The sequence below is a fragment of the Otolemur garnettii genome, unplaced genomic scaffold (assembly GCF_000181295.1).
Source record: "Otolemur garnettii isolate 467f Iridium unplaced genomic scaffold, OtoGar3 scaffold00095, whole genome shotgun sequence".
NCBI classification, from domain to species: domain Eukaryota; kingdom Metazoa; phylum Chordata; class Mammalia; order Primates; family Galagidae; genus Otolemur; species Otolemur garnettii.
In genome coordinates, this window is record NW_003852490.1 from 2303965 (window position 1) to 2322445 (window position 18481).

General features: G+C 42.2%; 1 protein-coding gene across 1 annotated transcript in view; it reads right to left on the minus strand.

Annotated features, from left to right (window-relative positions):
- Nucleotides 1-4394: 4394 nt before the first annotated feature.
- ARHGEF33 (Rho guanine nucleotide exchange factor 33) overlaps nucleotides 4395-18481 on the minus strand; it is a 58728-nt gene continuing 44641 nt past the window's right edge. The window contains exons 14-16 of the mRNA XM_003795670.2: nucleotides 17583-18396; nucleotides 13629-13768; nucleotides 4395-6051 (exon numbers count right to left, since the gene is read on the minus strand). Coding sequence (XP_003795718.1) covers nucleotides 5922-6051; nucleotides 13629-13768; nucleotides 17583-18396 — 1084 coding nt within the window. The 3' untranslated portion in view covers nucleotides 4395-5921. The remainder of the gene's footprint in view (nucleotides 6052-13628; nucleotides 13769-17582; nucleotides 18397-18481) is intronic.

An 18481-nucleotide genomic window follows, 5' to 3' on the forward strand; every position in this document is an offset into this window, starting at 1 on the left:
GGCTCAGAGATGTTAGATGACTTCGCCTACATCATGTGGCCATTATAAAACAGAACACTGACTCGTTGATCCCTAGTATTTGGAGGACTGCTCTCAGGGATAACTAAAATTAATTGGAGATTTCCTCCCACCTCAGTTTAAGGACACAATTATTGATTTATACAAATTCATTCAGTAGCCCACTGAAAATCCAATCATGTATTATTGAGTATATTCTAGGGAGTCAATTTAAAAATGATGTTAACATTGATATTAGTCAAATGTAATCCAGAATTTGCTCTTGAAATGGCACTTTTGAGCTTTAATCAATTGCTTTTTTTGTTTTTGTTTTTTAACCTATTTTAATGACATTAGGTCATCACAGATTCAAGGTGCATTAAATCTGTACGGTACAGCCCACAGTTAAGCTTGCCCTTTGGCAGATGCAAACAGCTTCTAAAGGCGATAAGGGCTTTGATAAGGTGAAATTCAAGAAAAGCAATTTATGGCCCTTCTAACATGTCAGGGTTCTTAATTATTATTGCAGGCAAGAAAAACTATAGTCCATGTAACCACCTCTGGCATATGGGGCCAGCACCCTACTCCTTTGAGCCACAGATGCTGCCCAAATTATTAGACATTTTAAGAGATATCAAGGAGGCAGTTGGAGAGTCTAGAGCCTGGGATAGAGGTCTTGACTAAAGATATAAAATTGGGCATCACTTTTGTAAATATGTTTTCAAGCATACTCAGTATATCTAAAGATTATCAGATCTTATCCAGCAGACTAGTTAAGATCATAAAGGTGGTGAGTACAGAGTGGGAAAGAAGAGACCTAAGCAAAGGAGGCCTCCAACATTAAAAGAGGGTGAGAGGCCAGGCATAGTGGTGCACACCTGTAGTCCCAGCTACTTTGGAGGCTGAGGCAGGAGGATGGCTTGTAAGTTCCAGGCTATAGTGTGCTGTGATCACACCTGTGACTAGCACTGCACTCCAGCCTGGGCAACATAGTGAGGCTCCATCTCTAAAATAGAAAAAAGGGAGGAAAGGGAACCAGCAAATAGGCTAAGAAGGAATTGCCAACAAAGAAAACGAGAACAAGGAGTATGTTGTGTGCATGAGGCCTAGTAAGGCAATGATTTCAGAAGGACGACGTGACTTTGACATGAGAGTGAGATGATGACTGAGAATGGATCATTCATCAATATAAAATCACTGTAATCTTGACATAGTAGCTCAGTTGAGTGTTATGGGCAAAGCCTGTGCCTAGTGAGTTTAATAAAAAATGGCAAGAGGAGACCCAGACCACTTTCCTCTTTCAAGTTTTACAATAAATGGAAGCAGAGTGCTGGAGTATAGTTAGAACCATCAAGAGAGGATTTTCATTTTCGCTTTGAAGGTGGGAGAAATAAAAGCATGTTTTTGTATGAAGAGTTGCCCAGCTGAAAAGGAAGATTGTAATAGTTGAAGAGGAGAGGGGATGCGATCTAGTGCCAAGTGAAAACAATCCACTCACAAGCACAGATGCTACTCACTAACAGTCCTTTACAGGAGATCCCACTATCTTCAGACAGACAGGCAAGAAACCAAACACATTCATTTTTCCTGCTAAGAATTAAGAGCATTTAAAGCTACTGTATCTCCAAAAGGAATAAGGAAAGAAGTAATAAAAATGTTTCTATTTTGTAGATAAGGAAAAGTTTAGATGACTTATTAAAAATAATGTGCTAAGCTTCTGAAAAACAACACATTTTGGAAAATTAAAGTTATTTGCTTTGGGCATAAAAATCTTAACTATTCTGAATATCTAACAACTTCTCAAAAAAATATTTTTAACATTGCCTAATTCATATGTTTAAAACTCAGTTCTGGTATCACATCAATTTCTGTTTTCCCTTATAATTATGGGTCTCCATCAGTTTTCTCAACCTTCTTTTAACCTGTGTCCTTTTTTCAAAAACTGGTATCTCACCAATCTTTTCTCCTAACACTTCCACTCATGGAAGACTCCCTGGCATAACTACCAGGACACCGAGAGTGTCACACTCACATCTTTAAATCAACTTCCAGGATGAGATAAAGAATCCCAATTGTCCCCAAAGCACTGTAGTTTCAGGCTCAGGAGGAAAGTTTGTTCATGGTGATGTTTCAAGAAAAAGTTTAGTCTGAAAACTAAACTTAATTTTATTATACAACTTAATATAGGACAATCAATTTGTCTCTTTTCTAAGTGCATGCAATTATCTGGAATATACAATCATTTTTACCAGTTTATAAAAAGCAGTGTTTGTATATTTCTAATCAAAATCTTAACTGTATATCATAATAAACTCTTAACAGATGATAAATTCAAGAATATAAAAATATTCACTTAGATGTCAATGAACTCTTAGTCTTCTGTATCTCAAGGTAAGTACAATCAGTTCTTCACTCTGTCTTAAAATTCAGTCTATGAATAGAATATGAGTATTGCAACTTGGTATCATTTACTGGTCTAAGTCAGCGGTTCTCAACCTGTGGGTTGCAACCCTTTTTTTCCATTTGTAACAACGCAGCAATTAAGAAGGCTGAGAACCAGTGGTCAAAGTGGTAGAGGCTCTAAAATTTCAGTGGGCCAGAGAACTGCATGACTGCATTTAAAATGCATATTCTTGGAACCTACCCTCACATATTCTAATACAGTGGGACTGGCATAGTCCCCAAGAATCTGCATTTTTACAAGTGCCCTCATGGAGATGACATGCATAAAGACTTGAAGGCAGCAAGGAAATGAGAGATGTACTGTAGAAAACACTGTTCAAAATATTCTAGTTTCAAGTTCTAGACTAGTTTAAACTATATGTTAGAAGATGAAATAGCTCCCTGGAGAGAATTCTAGAGTTTTGGTCCACAAATCCCTGGTTCTCAGAGGTTCTAATTCTGTAGTCACAGCAGCAGTACAGTCCTTGCTTGGTCTTGTATACAGATCAAGGCTGCAGAAGGGGACTATTGCAACTCCTAACCTGTGCAAAAATATCCACTTAAATTCTGGATGAAGTGTCCCCGTGAATGGCACCCTTCCAGAGGGTTGAGATGCAGCAATTGTCAAGCTCTTTCCCACCCTAACTTCATCCCTAATGCAACCTTACATATCATCTATATATATCACTAAAGACAACTCTCTACCCTGGCAATTTACAGTACCACCTAGAAAGATTATAAAATGATCCAGGACAAAAAACATTTTTTTTAATTGGAGAGATGTTTTCTAATGCTAGATGCTGTGAAAGTTGCCTTTAACTGCTTCTGAAGACATTATATTTTATTTTCCTTGTGATTGATATTTTTTTCTTTAAGAAAATGAAAGGTGCTCAGTGCCTGTGGCTCAAGTGGCTAAGGCGCCAGCCACATACACCTAAGGTGGCAGGTTTGAATCTAGCCTGGGCCTGCCAAAACAATGACGGCTGCAACCAAAAAATAGCTGGGCGTTGTGGCGGGCGCCTGTGGTCCCAGCTACTTGGGACACTGAGGCAGGAGACTCACTTAAGCCCAGGAGTTGGAGGTTACTGTGAGCTGTGATGCCATGGCCCTCTACCCAGGGGGACAGCTTGAGGCCCTGTCTCAAAAAAAAAAAAAGAAAAAGAAAATGAAAGGCAGGGAGGTTAAGGGACAACCCTAAAAGCTCCTTGTCAAATTAAGAGTAGAAATTATTTTCTGTAGCCCTCTACCTATTACAGCACCACTGTTAGTACTGGGCACCTACTATGTATGGTTCTAGAGATAGAAGAGAATAAACAAAGATAAGATACAGCTCTTGCTGTTGAGGGGACTTACATTCTTTCTGGGAAGATAAGACAAATACATCAAAAGGTAAACAAGTTATGCCACAAAAGGTCACAAAAATATGAAGAGGCTTAAACTACAAAAAAGGCATGAAGCAAGAATGAGCCTGGCTACGTCTCTGTGGCTTACTGGAAAACAGTAAATGCCCAGTTTAGTAGCACTGTTGGTTCACCTATGACTGCAAAGGATAAGATGGTACCCAGAAGGAAAACTTGGAGCCATACTAGAGAGAAGGAACTTGGAATGTCAAGTGGAGGAATTTGGAATTTGACTACAGACAAGACATTTGAAGAGTTTCACACAAAGCAGTATTTGGCAATACTGACAATGTTAGAGACATGTGGAATAGATGGGAGCAGAGCGTGCCTGAAGGCAGCCAGCTACCAGAAAAATCCAGAGAGTGGGTGACAGGGACTCAGACAGTAGATAGTTTCATAAAAATACAACTAAATTGATGTGCTACAGCTGTACCGTCAAGATTTTTCAGCTGATGCTATCAAAATGAAATTTGGGAGGTGTGTGATAGTTTTGGTATCTTTCAAGTATGATCATTTTTATGATAAACAGAATATGAAGGGGAAAAGGAATTTTATTGTTTACATTTTATTTAAGGGGTTGTGACTTCATTCTCCGTGTCCAATCAACTTGGCAATGTACTTTCAAGTACTGCCCAAAAACTTTGGCTTGATAATAAAGAAAAATCTAATTTCAAATGAATTCATTAATTCCAGGTAAATGAAACGATTAGAAACTGCAAAAACTTGGCAGTGATCCTATACTTGTTACAGAACACCTATTCGAAATGCTAATGCATGAGCTACTAATTAGTCATTGAACAAAGACAAGAAAACTTTTTAAGATTTAGAAGTGAAACTTTGCCTATTTTATCAAAGTACACGAACATAGAAACAGTTTCTGAAGAAGTCAGTTAGAATACCAAGATTCTAAATAAAGAGAAAATACCCCTAATTTAATATAGGTAACTGCCTGTGAATAAAGACAAATTGTTTAAACCTAAATTTTTTTTTCTATGAATCTGATGTTTGAGGCGCATCAAGGATACTGACTATCTTGGACATATCCATGTGGAAACAGAGCACATTTTATTGCCCCTGAGCCAAGCAGGTCTCCTTACAATTTGATTCCTCTATCTGAGCTAGTAGAGCTTTGATTCTTAAGGAGCTGCTTCTGGAAAACAGGAACCACAAGCCTGAATTTTCTTTCTGACTTAGTGTCTGTAGCAACCACTGTGTGTGAGCCATTCATGATGCTGCTGCCACCTGCTTTAGAGAGGCATTTTTAAGAAGGTGGGGCTAAATCAGGCTTTTTCCCTATTCCATCTAGTCATGAGGATGCGTGACACGACACTCAAGTTCACTAGTGGACCTTGAATATTGAGTACTCAATAAAACACAACTCTGGACTGTTTCTATCCTCAGCACAACCCACATAAGGCAAAATGCTTCTTGGCCCTTCTCTTCAACCTACTGTCTACAAAATCCTTTTTCCCTTTACTCATTTCCATAACTAGAACAAGTTTAGAGATCAATGTGTTTTTAACCTTCTGTTTCATGATTTAACCACAAATTCACCATGACTCAGATTTACAACACATAAAATATAGTCATTAATTAATACTTTGCCTTCAGGGATGTTCGGGTTTCTAAAGGATATAGAACAAGACAGAACTGAGCCCTAACAATGTAGATTAGCCTAAGAACACTGGGATGAATTAATATGTTAAACGCCTATGAAGCATAAAATTCACACCCATGTTAAATATGAACAAGTTCAACGTTATGCTCAGGGAAGGACTCCAAAGTGGAAGTTTTCATTCTTACATTTATTTTCCTTCAAATCTACTGTATTTTTCTGTAATGATATGAAAAGTCTTCACTTCCCTTTTCCCAAGTGTTGGCATTCAAAAAGCCAAAAAGTCTATTAACCATAGACTAATCTTCATCTCTTTAATGTTTTATGCTGATTTAGTTTCGTATGTATTTATATTCGTTTTCCTTAGGGATTTATACATAGATATATATATATATATATTCCTACACATATATATACAAGCTTTTTATCCTCATCTTACCACTTGACAATACAACTTTAAGTATGTTTTACACAGCTGTTCCTTGGTCAAGGTCATTTGCAAGAGCAAGTCGGTTTCTGAAGAAATCTTGTTTGGTGGGTGAAGGATCCATTGAGGGATTCTCATTAGTTTTTTCCCTGTATTCTGATCCACTGGACCTAAAATCTCAGCACACAGATAAAGTACAGGTTGATTTGGTTTTAATTGTTTTCAAATATTTTATCTATCCAAATTGTTTTGCATTTGTAAAACAGTTGCTTCCTAGATCTGGAATAATTTTTATTCCCTTGAATTTCATGACTCAGGACATGTGTATCTAAGACTTGCGTCTAAGACTTGCATCCAGCATAAAGAGAATATCTTTCTAAGCCTTTAAGGGGACAACTGTGACAACTGTAAATGTCAGTGTAAGATATTGTGTAATAACATTGTAACAAGGAATAAAAGTTCAGATAATTCAAGAAATCCTATTTTTGATTCAATGAAGTAACAACTCCACAAATTACCAAGACCCTTAAATTAAAGTGGATGGAATTCATTGTTCTTAACGTTATCAAGGGCCTTTACTGAATTTGCCATTACATTACAAACTCTTGCTTTTGCTTGTTTTCATTTTTAAGTGAAAGATTTATTAAAGCCAACCACACATATATGCTACATTTGGTAGAATGCAGAAATGAGTACAGTAATCAGATTTAAGAGATACTATAATCTCAAGCACCACAGAGGAGACCAAGACCAACCAAGAGTCAACAACTCAAATCAGTCCATTTGAGTCCCCAGTCCAGGCTGCTTTCTTCCTTTATCTTGGATAAGCCAGTTGGGGTAATCCATTCCAGCTCTGCACCTTTTCCAGTCTGTTCAGAAGTCCCTGGAGGGAGGAGGCTTTCTGGAAATAACCTCTGATAAGCTAGACTGGGGCCCTTAGGCTAGCTTACACTCTGAGCTAGAATGGGTAAAACTGGCCCAGACACTAAGAACCAATATCAAAAAACCTCATGCATGTTTTATGAAAGTGACGTTAGGCATGAAGTTCTTTGTCCAAAGCTCCTACACACTGAACAAGTTCTCCATTTACTGAGGCTGAGTCAGGTATGCTTCTGCTAGCCACAAAAGAAGGATAAACGGCTTCCATGCTTTCACTGTAGTTCTCGTACACTGTTGTTGAGTCCTAATTGTTACTGGATAAGTTACTTATGACTCTGTAGTTTACTGATTTAATCAGGCAGAATTCAAATGTACCTTTGTACATTATTCAAGGAAAGAAGTTAGATCCACACAAAGACTAACATCCTGATGTCTGGAAACCTGATGACTGGCTAGATATTTTCACTTTTCACCCTGATATTTGATGTCACAGATAAAGCCATAGGTGCTTACCAGCTTTCTATTTCTGGTAGGGAAGAAGCACTTTTTCTCTCTACCTCCCAGTGCAAAAAGGAAAAACTACTCTCTCTCAACTCTAGTACATCTTGGTATGCATCAAGCAGGATGCTATCCGGATAGGGTGAGGGTCTCTTCCTTTTCAGTTACCCCCCTGCACTCTCCCTTGCAATAGCCTCCACATGCCCCACCCTATAAAGCTCCAGACCTTCTCTCAGCTCTCAAAACTCCCACCTACCTCCAGTTCAAATCACCCCTGCTTAGTATAGTTGTGCCCAAAATTTGTTATGAAGATGTATTTTGACCATTTCATTCTTTCCCTGTATCTTCTATAATTCCTAAGGCTAGCAATGCCTACAGTTTTAGGGACAGGAAGCCGGGAACGATATTTGAATTGGGCTGCTGTTTCTTCTGACTGTTCTTCCACATGACAGTCATCAGAAAGTCATTAGTAAAAACTTGAAATCTTCTTCACCTCACGTTCCCCCTCTTAGCTACCTCTGATCTCTTCAAAACCCAACATGTCACACTTTGATGGTTCCAACATGCAACTGTTTTAGTGTTTACCTGGAAATGGGAAAACTTTGATGTCACCACCAGCCCCAAGGACCACAGAAATCTTCACCAGTTGCGTTCCCATTTCTGAAACAAATGCCAAAATCGCCCTGTCTAGTTTTCAAAGTCCATACACTCAGCTTAATTTTTTGCTTTTTTAACTGCTCTCCTCACAAATTATACCTTCCTTGTGTCTCCAATATCTAAACTTCTCTGTATTTCTTGATATTATTAATTAACTAATGGCTAACTTGTTAATCCTTTTTGAAATCCAGCATTCTACTGAAGCTGACTAATAGCTCATTTCTTCCTTTAAAGATAACTTTAACTGACCTCCTTATAATGCTTATGTGGTTTATGGCCACCCCTGGACTCTTCCAAAGGTGTGGCTCTTGCAGTAATGTATACTTGAATTACTAGAAAATAATCCACAGAATCTAGGAGAAAGGGCCAGAATATTTGCTTTTTTTTTTTGAGACAGAATCTCACCTTGTTGCCCCCCAGTAGAGTGCCATGTGTCACAGCTCACAGCAACCTCAGACTCTTGGGCTCAAATGATTCTCTTGCCTTAACCTCCCAAGTGGCTGGGACTATAGGCATCCACCACAATGCCTGGCTATTTTTAGAGAGGAGGTCTAGCTCTGGCTCAGGCTGGTCTTGAACCTGTGAGCTCAGGCAATCCACCCACCTCGGCCTCCCAGAGTGCTGGGATTACAGGCATGAGCCACCACGCCCGGCCCCCAGAATATTTGTTTTTATTCCCTTTCTCTATAAAACACAAAAGGGTTTTGAGCTCCTAGAGCTATTCTGGTGGACTGCGGCGCAGATCTGCACAGAAGCTACAGGGACAAGCAGGCAAATCCTCGCTGGGGAAGGGCACAATGGCTGCCAGCAAATTCTGACACAGTCATCCAAGCAATTGATGGAAAGAGGAAAAGACAACAGACCTGTTGCTAACCTGCCTTCCAAATAACAGAGACAAAGAAAATAATAAGTTTTAGAGACTGGTCATACCAGTCTATATTTGCTACAATAAACCTTGAGAGCTTGTCTATTGCTATGGATGTACAAGGAGTGAAATCCAGTGCTAGTGAATCCTTTGACTTAAGAAGGGCTGGTTTGCCCATTGCAAAGACCATCCTCCTAAAAGCTTTAGGAGACGTGTATATGTCTCAAGAAGTAAGGGAACAGGGAACACCCACCCTGTCACCAAACCAGTCAGCCTTGGTAATCAAATCAACAGCCCTGTGTGGCTCCTCCTTCCACTCAGATAATACTTCAGATTTTAAATACAAAGGACAGTGCCAGTATTGGTGACAGCAATATGACTAATGCAGGAGGAACTGACCTATGAGAAAGGCCAAAAGGACTAAGGGACTCCATTGGCCCTTCATCTAAGGAGAACCCCGAAAAGTTGCAAGAGGCCTAAAGGCAATTAGCCAACATGGATGTGGAGAGCTCACAGCAAGTAAGCTCTCATTTAATAAATATTTGTTGAGCGCTTACAACGTGCTATGCTGTATCTTGCAACTAAGTTACCTTTACATTGAACTGTAAGCTCCTAAGGAACAGGACTACTTCTTTTATGTCTTTTGTGCCGGAAGGAACTTAGTACACTGAAGACCCTGAACTTAGTAACTGATTCCAGACGGCTTACTGAGAAACTTTTGTGATCAGGGTTAAGCAATCTAAAATGTTTATTCCTTCAACTATCACCTTCAAATTTAAAGTTATATTGAAAATGAAAAATGAGAGAGGGCTCCAAAGTGGATAAAAATATGGGAGAGAGTTGATATGGGCTTTAAGGAGATAGAGAAGAAGGTGAGGATAAAAGTAACAATTGATTCTTTAGCAGCTTTCTATTATGTGGTCTGTTCCATAGCCCAGGCTGGGGATATATCAAACAGGGAGGAAACCAACGAAGAAGATTCACTGATCATTCAATTACGGGGCAGGGGCTCTGTAGAAGTCCTCTGTGTGTGTAATTAAGAAAACAGATTGTGACGTGATTGGTAGGAGGAGGGGGGGTGACAGCATATAAGTTATAAAGTGCTAAAGGGGAAGAGAATAGATGAGGAAGTAGATTTAGTCATTTGGAGGCCATATTCTTTATCTTCAACTCCCCCAAATTTGAGGCTAAAAACAGAGAGTACCATCTACATTCCCTACTGCTAAGTGATCTTCTCCATTGCCATTCCCCCAATTGAGAATACCTGTTAACCTAACTGCAAGACTTATTTAGAAAGATGAAGTATCATTTGCCTCAGAATAATCTAAGTTTAAGTCTTTGACATCCTTCATATAGATCCTTCTAGAATGAGACAGTTTGCCTTCCATCCTGCTCAAAGACTGGAGGGTAAGTATTCAGTCCAGCATCAGCCTATCACAGTGGGTCTGTTCCTAGCTTCTAGAAATCCTCATTTAAAATGTTTAAAGTCACTTAACATTTTCAAACTTTAAGATATAGAGCCTTTATTCTGATCAATTCTGGGCAGCTTTCAGGGACATGTGACTTGGCATCCACCCAGGAAAAATGTGCCTGAGATGGAAACAATCACCAGATCATCCTTGCCCCCAGATATCATGGGCATTTTTCAGGATTTTTTATATGATGTCAACTTGACTCTCCCTTTTGAATCCTCGTGGGTATGAACATTCGGCCCGCCCAGCCTCAGAGGGAAGAGAACCCTTTCTCGGGTTTTCTGCTGCATCTGGCTCCATGCCTAGCTTCATCCCGAAGCAGCATTCTGGGTGTGTGGGGCCACCAGCCAAACAAGCCCCTATGGAACAAAAAGTGTGTGAGTGTAGACAGGAATGAGCCTCCTGAGGGCTGCTGGGGGGGAGGCAGTGAGCCCCAGACATGACACAAGTGGCTTTTCTGGCACTGGCCCACATAGACCTGTGAAGCTAGGCTCTAGAATGGTTTCAGTACTTAGGATTAGCCACATCTTAAAGTCACAGGGCTTGCGGCCAACCTGACCTCCTGATATGCAAGAGGAGAATAGGCTGAATATCTCTTCTGGTTCCTTCCTATAATTATTCACATGCCTGATTTCAGAGGACAAGTGCCTGTGTAATGGCTGGGACCATGTCACTCACAATTCCTACTCAAGTGTCTTGTATAGGACATGCATATAAGAAAGAATGCTTAATGAATGAGAAGAACTATGTGTTCTTATCTGAGTTAAAAGCCAAATGCCTTCCTGCACTGCACTGGGGCTCCCTGCCCTTCCTCTCTACATTATAGTGGAATAATGTTTCCATGGGCCTCAGATGAAAACACTCAGAAGAAGCTACTTCAGCTGCTGCTTTATCCCATGCCAAGTTCCCAAATGCCCCATGGCACCCTAATCACCTAATGGTGCTGACTGTCCTGGGGCAGATCTAAAAATCCAGGAAAGCCTGCCAGAAAGTCATGTGTGGCTCCACCATACTTCCACTCAGATTAACACTTCAGATTTTAAATACAAAGGACAGTGCCAGTACTGGTGACAGCAATATGAATGATGCAGGAGGAACTGACCTACAAGAAAGGCCAAGAGGACTAAGGGACTCCACTGGCCCTTCACCTAAGGAGAATCCCTAGAAGTTGCAAGAGGACTGAAAGCAATTAGCCAACATGGATGTGGAGAGCCCACAGCAAGTCCTCCACATTAACCAAGGCCCATAGGGAGCCTGGAAAATAAAACTTAGTCTTATCTTGCTCTTAAATTGGGCTTTAAAATTATAGGTTCCAAGGCCATATTATAGGTTCTTGTTTCAGGTGATTAAAAAATGTGATTACTCAGATTAAGCTACAACAAAGTCAAACTACAAATAAAGCAAATCCCCACACTAGAAAGGACTCTGGTGATTTCTTAAGCAATCTCCCACCAGTGCAGGAATCACTTTCATAGCATCCCTTGACAGAGTCATCTAGCTTCTACATAAGAGAACCCACTCCCAGGCAGCTGTATTTCCAGGAAATTCTTCCTCTTACTTACTGCCCCTAGCTCCACCTTCTGGATCCACAGAGGACAGAACTACTCCTGTGTTATGTACATGGCAGAGCATTTTCCTGGATCTATTGTTCACTGTTTTCTAACTGACAGCACCCAGTCATTATAAATGGTAAAGTGCAAAAAGCGGTGTTTTGTTTGGGGAATGTTGTAGTTTAAAAAAAAAAAGAAGAAAGGTGACACACCTCTTGGAGGCAGGACATAAGAGGCATTTTACCTAACAAATGCAATCAGTGTAACCTGGTTCTCTGAACCCTCAATGAACTCCCAACAATAAAAAAAAAAAGTTTAAAAAAAAAAGAAAGAAAAAGAAAAGGGCTCAAGCAGTGAGTCATGAGCCCTTAGGATTCTGGAGTACTTAGAAAGATCTAGGAAGCTAAATGCCAAGGTTGGGAGTTGTCTGCTTCCATACCCTCTTACCCAAACTTGACAGAGGTAGGCACCGTGCCAAGAAAGATCAAAGTCTATGATCCTAGCAGGAGGTATATAATTGTTAATTCCTCAACCCCTGAATAAAGGCGGTTTAGGGGTCCAGCAGTAAGCACACGTGCATGCTCTGGGTGCCTTAGCCCAAGTGAAAGAGGATGCAGGACTGTGGCTAATTACAGAACTGGTGTTCTTCCTTCCTCCTCCCCTCCTCCAGTAACAACAGGCAGACACAAACCTTAAGAGACCCACTCATTTCATTCGATACCAGCCTCTTCATGAGAGGAGAATTAGACAAATCATAAAAAATGTCCACTCCAGGCCTGCCCTCAACTATTCCATGGAAACCATTATCTAAATCAGCTAGTAACCTCTACCTTCAAGGAGAAAGTGATTTCCCTGTGCTTCCTAGCTCATCAGCAACTCTATAAAGACAGCAATAATGCCTTTCTTTAACTTTTCCACCCATTAAAATACAAAGACTTGCTGTTTAAAACTCACTGCAAGAGCCTCCTCTACCAAGAAACTGAACAGCAGGGAAAATCTCTCTCGGATGGAGGGTGGGAGGCCTAAGGACCAGTGGAGATACAAATAGCATCTCTCAGGCAGGCAAAAGTTGGACTGGTGAACCTCTCTATGGTCAAACATTAATGGTCACTTCTCTCTTCTTTACATTTTACTTTGGGGGTTACTTTGGCCACTGACTCCCAGACTGGAAGACAGTGCTGACCAAAATGCCTGGAGGTAAAGTTTCATATGACAACAATGACCTAGACTCTCATAAAGACCACATAAGGAAAATGATTTGTTTTTGCCTTCTATGGCATATGGAAATGCCACTGAAGTGACTTTTCAGTGGGGCCAAAGCCAAATCTATGTGTTCAGGGAAAACACTAGGAGAGGTCCCAATCCACGTGTACTAGCACCCAGGATGATGAGGGGCCCCTAAAGGCAGAAGTGCTGAGATACCCTTAGAAAAACCTTGCACAGGTGGGAGATTCTGATGGAGCACCCATTACGCCCAACTCCAATAGTGGTCCCACTCCACCCAGTCCAAAAGGACTTTGAACGTCACTACTTTCTGTCCCAGGGGACCTCTTCTGCCCACTTCTTTCAGGATACATGATTTTGGGGACAAGGAAGGAGGAACAAAAGACAAAAGAGGCAGGGGAGAAGGCTAAGTTTGCATCTATTCTAGGAGATTACAAGGAGAAACACCTTCACCCTGTAGGAATCGTGGCTACTGGGACCAGGCACTGAACTTGAAGCAGTTGTGTGAGACCAGGCTACTTGATACTTATTACTGTTAAAACCTCAAGACTTAGCCCAAAGGGAAATGAGTTACAATGCTGTCTTGTCTCAGGGCTACTCACTTCTTTTTAAAGAGCTTGCGGAAGGAGCTGCGAAAGCCCCCTTTCTGGTCTTGCCTGGGATTTTGATCGCTGAAAGATGTTTGTTCACTTTCTCTTTCTTCCTTTGGACAGAATCTGGTGGCGTCTTCTAAATGCATCTCCTGAAAACACAAAAGAAGGATTTTTTAAACCCTTTTCCAAAATTATTATCTATCCTGACTATGGGACAATTTTTAGCCTTGTCACTTTCCTTTCCCACCCTAAAAGACTACCAGTGGGTGCTCAATCCCAACTAAGCAAACCTAGGCTAATGAAAAATCAGGAGGTGGGAAGAGGATACTTCTCTACTAAGAATAGTATTTTCTTTGAATAAAGGCAAATAGTGTAGAGCAGAATATGATATGAGAAGTTTAACTAATGTTTTAAAAGTATAAAAATTAAATTCTTGTTTTGGCACCAACACTGTCTCGCTAGAAAACCAGTAATAATCCCCTCCAATCATAGGATGTTTCTCTTTATATAAATTAAGAAAGTTCCTTAATTGCAATTCTAGTTTTAAACTTATGTTCCTAACTCTCCATTTTAGACATAAATGAGGGAAGGAGTTTTTGAGAGGTCAGACCTACTTAGAAGTAAATGTTAACTAATATTTCCAATCTACAAATATGCCTTTAATACAATTCTGTAATTCTTAACCCATGGTATTTGGAGTATAAAGTGAAATGAAGTGGCCAGGCACAGTGGCTCATGCATGTAACACTAACACTCTGGAAGGGACCCCGTTTCTACTAAAAATAGAAAAACTGAGGCAAGAGGATCACTTGAGCCCAAGAATTGAAGGTTGCTGTGAGCTATAATGCCACAGCACTCTACCCAGAGGCAGAGCTTGAGACTCTGTCTCAAAAAAAATTCAAGACCTAATATTCTGGGAGGCCAAAGCAAGTGGATCACCTAAGCTGAGAAGTTCAAGACCAGGCTGAGCAAGAGTGAGACCCCATCTCTACTAAAAATAGAAAAACTAGCTGGGCATTATGGCAGGCGCCTGTAGTCTCAGCTACTAGGGAGGCTGAGGCAAGAGGATCACCCGAGCCCAGGAGTTTGAGGTTGCTGTGAGCTATAATGCCACAACACTCTATCCAGGTTGACCAAATAAGACTCTGTCTCAAAAAAAAAAAAAAAAGTAAAATGAAGTAACAATAAAGCTGTATTTTTTTGTGTACTCTTCTTTTTTTGAACTCTTTAGTTTCTTTTTAAATGTGAGATGTACCAAATAACAGATGTGTGTGTGTATGTGTATATATATACACACGGGTGTTAATGTGCATACAAGCTATTTACATACTCTATGAACAAAATATTTACCTTGAGGTAATTACAATTTAAAAGCAATCTAAAAATAGCTGCTTAATTTTAATTAACCTTAAAAGAACCCAAGAAGTCAAAGCAAAAACCATACCAATGATGCCATGAAAGTTTCATGACTTAGATGAGTGATTGCTTGCCGATAGGGAAGCAGAGCATGAAGATGAATTTTTTTCAGGAAATATAGGGGTTTAAGTTTGAGAAATTAACTTGGAGTTGTAGTAGCAGATCTAGAAATTCTGAGATTCTACCAAGATTCATAGCTAAAACACGGAGATAATATCTCCATGGCTTAGTGTAACATTTACCAAAGTGTGGTAGGTCTGGTAAACAACCACAAATGTATTACCCATTGTTAGTTTCTCAGATAATTATTTCCATCACTAATTTCTCAGATAATTATTTCCAATTAATGGTTTTTGCCTACCAATTGCCGAACCCCCAGTTTTCCACATTACTAACTAGAAAGAAACATTTTTTTATGAACATGTGAAAGTGTCCTTGACAGCACGGACTATACTAATCAGAAGGTTTTATATGTAAACCTCTGTCTAGCCCCAGTTCCTTTGACACTATCACTTCCTTTCTACTTTCCTTGCTTAATAACTTTTTAACCTTGACACATGCCTAAGACTGATTTGTCCAAGAAGTTTTTGGCTAAGAGAATTTTATAAAGTTCAGAGTTGTAAATCAGAGCCAGAAGAGAATCTGAGAAACCCGGGGAACCTGGATAACTTTAGCTAAGCGCACTTGTGTTTCTGCCCTCTGCGGGTACCAGACACAGACTGACTCCTGGAGTCCAGGTGGGCAGCAACCTTCAAGCTCTTCATGATCTAGCCCTTTCCTATCCCTCTGGCCTAAATTTCCACCACTCCCACCTGGCACGATCTGCTAAAGGAAATGCATCAGCCTGCTGTTTTATGCTGAAGAGCCTCTTTTCATGCTTCACTACCTCACTCTTCCCCTACCCAACTTCTAGGGAGCTTTTAAAATCTAACTCAAAAATTCAGTGTATTCAGAAGGCCTTTTCTGACCACCATCACCCAAGAGGTTTTAAACACCCCTTCATGTGCTTCCACACTTTATGCTAATTCTGTGTTCAGTGTCTTCTTCCTATACTAAGCCAGGGTACCTGGAGGACAGAAACTGTTTTATTTCTGAATTCTTGGCAATTAGGACAGAGCCTAGTGTAAGGCAAGCATTCAGTGTTTGCTGGAAGATTAACAAAATAAAGGAGTTAGTGATTATCAATCTGTTCTCACTCGAAAATGAGAACAGCTGAAAGGGAAGGGTGGTGCCAGAGGTCGGAAGTATCATGTTAGTCTCTGCTTAATCAGAAATTGCTTTTGGGTGGGTTGCTGGGGCTCATGCCTGTAATTCTAGCTCTCTGGGAGGCCAAAGCCAAGGATTGCTTGAGCTCATGCTGAGCAAGAGCCAGATCCCATCCCTACTAAAGTAGAATAATTAGCCAAGTGTCATGGTGGGCTCCTGTAGTCCCAGCTACTTGGGAGGCTGAAACAGGAGGTTCCAATAAGTCCAAGAGTTTGAGGTTGCTGTGAGCTAGGGTCACACCATGGTACTCTAGTCTGAGCAACAGAGTAAAATCCTGTCTCAAAAAAAGTAATGAAAGAAGGGAGGCAGGGAGGAGAGAATGAGGGAAGGGAAGGGGAAGAGAAGGGAAAGGGAAGGGAAAAGGAAGGGGAAGGGCAAGAAAGGAGAAAAGAAAATAAATTGCCTCTGTTTCAATGGCATACAGAGAAATTAAGTATTTGTGCTCAGGAGCCATTAGCCCTTTGGTGGATTCATAGTTAAATACCTCTTTGAATACCCCCAAGGCTTGCCCATACCAAGGTTCCGACCTCAAAATACCTCAACTCGGGCTAAAAGGAAATATTTTCTAGTCAATGCTTTTGTGACTATTTGGGCTAAAGGAAATATTTTCTAGTCAATGCTTTTGTGACTATTTGGGGTGTCTCTATCCCAATGGAGTTTGCAAATTAATGTAACGCTTTTTTCCAGTAAGCAGAAATGAAATTAGCTTTCCGGCCAACTTCCTAGGCAACCTACTTGAGATAGGGCAAACTGTCTCCTCTCTGGCTCCAAACCAGTATGGCGGGGGTACCGCCTTCCAGTGCGATCATTCAAACCAGGACTTGCATCTACCAGGCGGAAGAAAAAGGCCTGGGACTTGTGTTCAGCACGTTGAAAAAAGGACAACTTGAGGAGCCACAAGCTTAAGCAGGAAAAAAATCGCCCCTAACTCCTTAAAACAGTGTGCGTGCGTGTGTGACATAGCGTCTATAAAAGGGTTGAGGTCTTCTCTGCTCTTTGCTCTCAGACATGAATATGTGTGACATGCCCTGTGTCCTGGTAGTGAAGAACGGGCGCTACCTCTCGCCTTTAAGGGCCATTGAGGCACAGCCTGTAACTCGGGGGAGGAGGGACTTCCCCGGGCTCTACCTCTGTTTAGCCGCGCCCCGCGGACTGCGCCCCGCCTGCCCTGAGCGCCTAGCCTGGCCCGCTCCCCTCCACGCTGGTTGAGCTCGGGCTGCTCCCTGCAGACCTAGGCCCGGGGCCGCCGGTGCTGTGGGTTTCGTTTCGGTTTTACTTTACCCTCCTTACTTCCAAATAGGTCTGTTTTTCGCTTTGGGACCTCTGTTGGGGGAAGAAGGTCCGCGGCGCACCGCGCGCGGCGGCGGCCACGGCAGCCGGGCCGTGCGGCTGCGCGGCGCGCTCGGACTTGAGCGGCGCGCGGCCGCCGCTGCTGCTGCGCGTGCTGTACAGGCGCGGGGCCACGCCCTCCGGGGGCGGCGCGCGCGGGAACTCCTTGAGCGAGCGGCTCAGCGGCTTGGCCTTGCCGTGCGCCTGCGCCTGCGCCGCCGCCTCCAGCTTGTAGGCGCCGCTGCTGCTCGCGGGCGACGTGGCGCTCTTGGGCAGCGGCTGCATTGGGTGCTCGGGCCGCTCGGCCTCCATGGCGAAGCTGACCGGCCGGAGGAAGCAGATGTCCAGGCTGGACTCGGAAGAGGCAGGCGAGCAGTTCTCGAAGAGGGTCGGCGCCTGGAAGGACTCCTCGTCGTAGGGCGCGGGCAGAGCGAAGATCTCGCCGCCATATTCGAACTCCTCGTAGCCCGCGGGCACGAAGCCGCGCGCGTCGGGCAGGAGCTCGGCCGGGGCGCGGAGGGAGCGCTCCACGTTGCCGAGCGGCTCGGCGGGAGAGGGCTCGAAGTCCATCTCCGGGATGGCCTGCAGGGGCCCGGCGAGCGCCTTCACGTCCTGCTCCGCCGCACAAAACTGCGCCGGCGCCAGCAGGCTCTCGGGCCTCTCATGCTTCCTGCCCTCAATCTCCCAGTCGCTGGGCTTCCCGGGCTGCATGCTCTCCATCAGGCTTTGCTGCTGTTGGCTTTTCTTCGGTGGGGGCATCAAATGTCTTTAAAGGGGAAACAGAATACAAAAGAGGTGTGCTTACGGTTTGTTAGTGCAGGCCTCTCCCCAAGCAGCGCAAGGCCTCGACA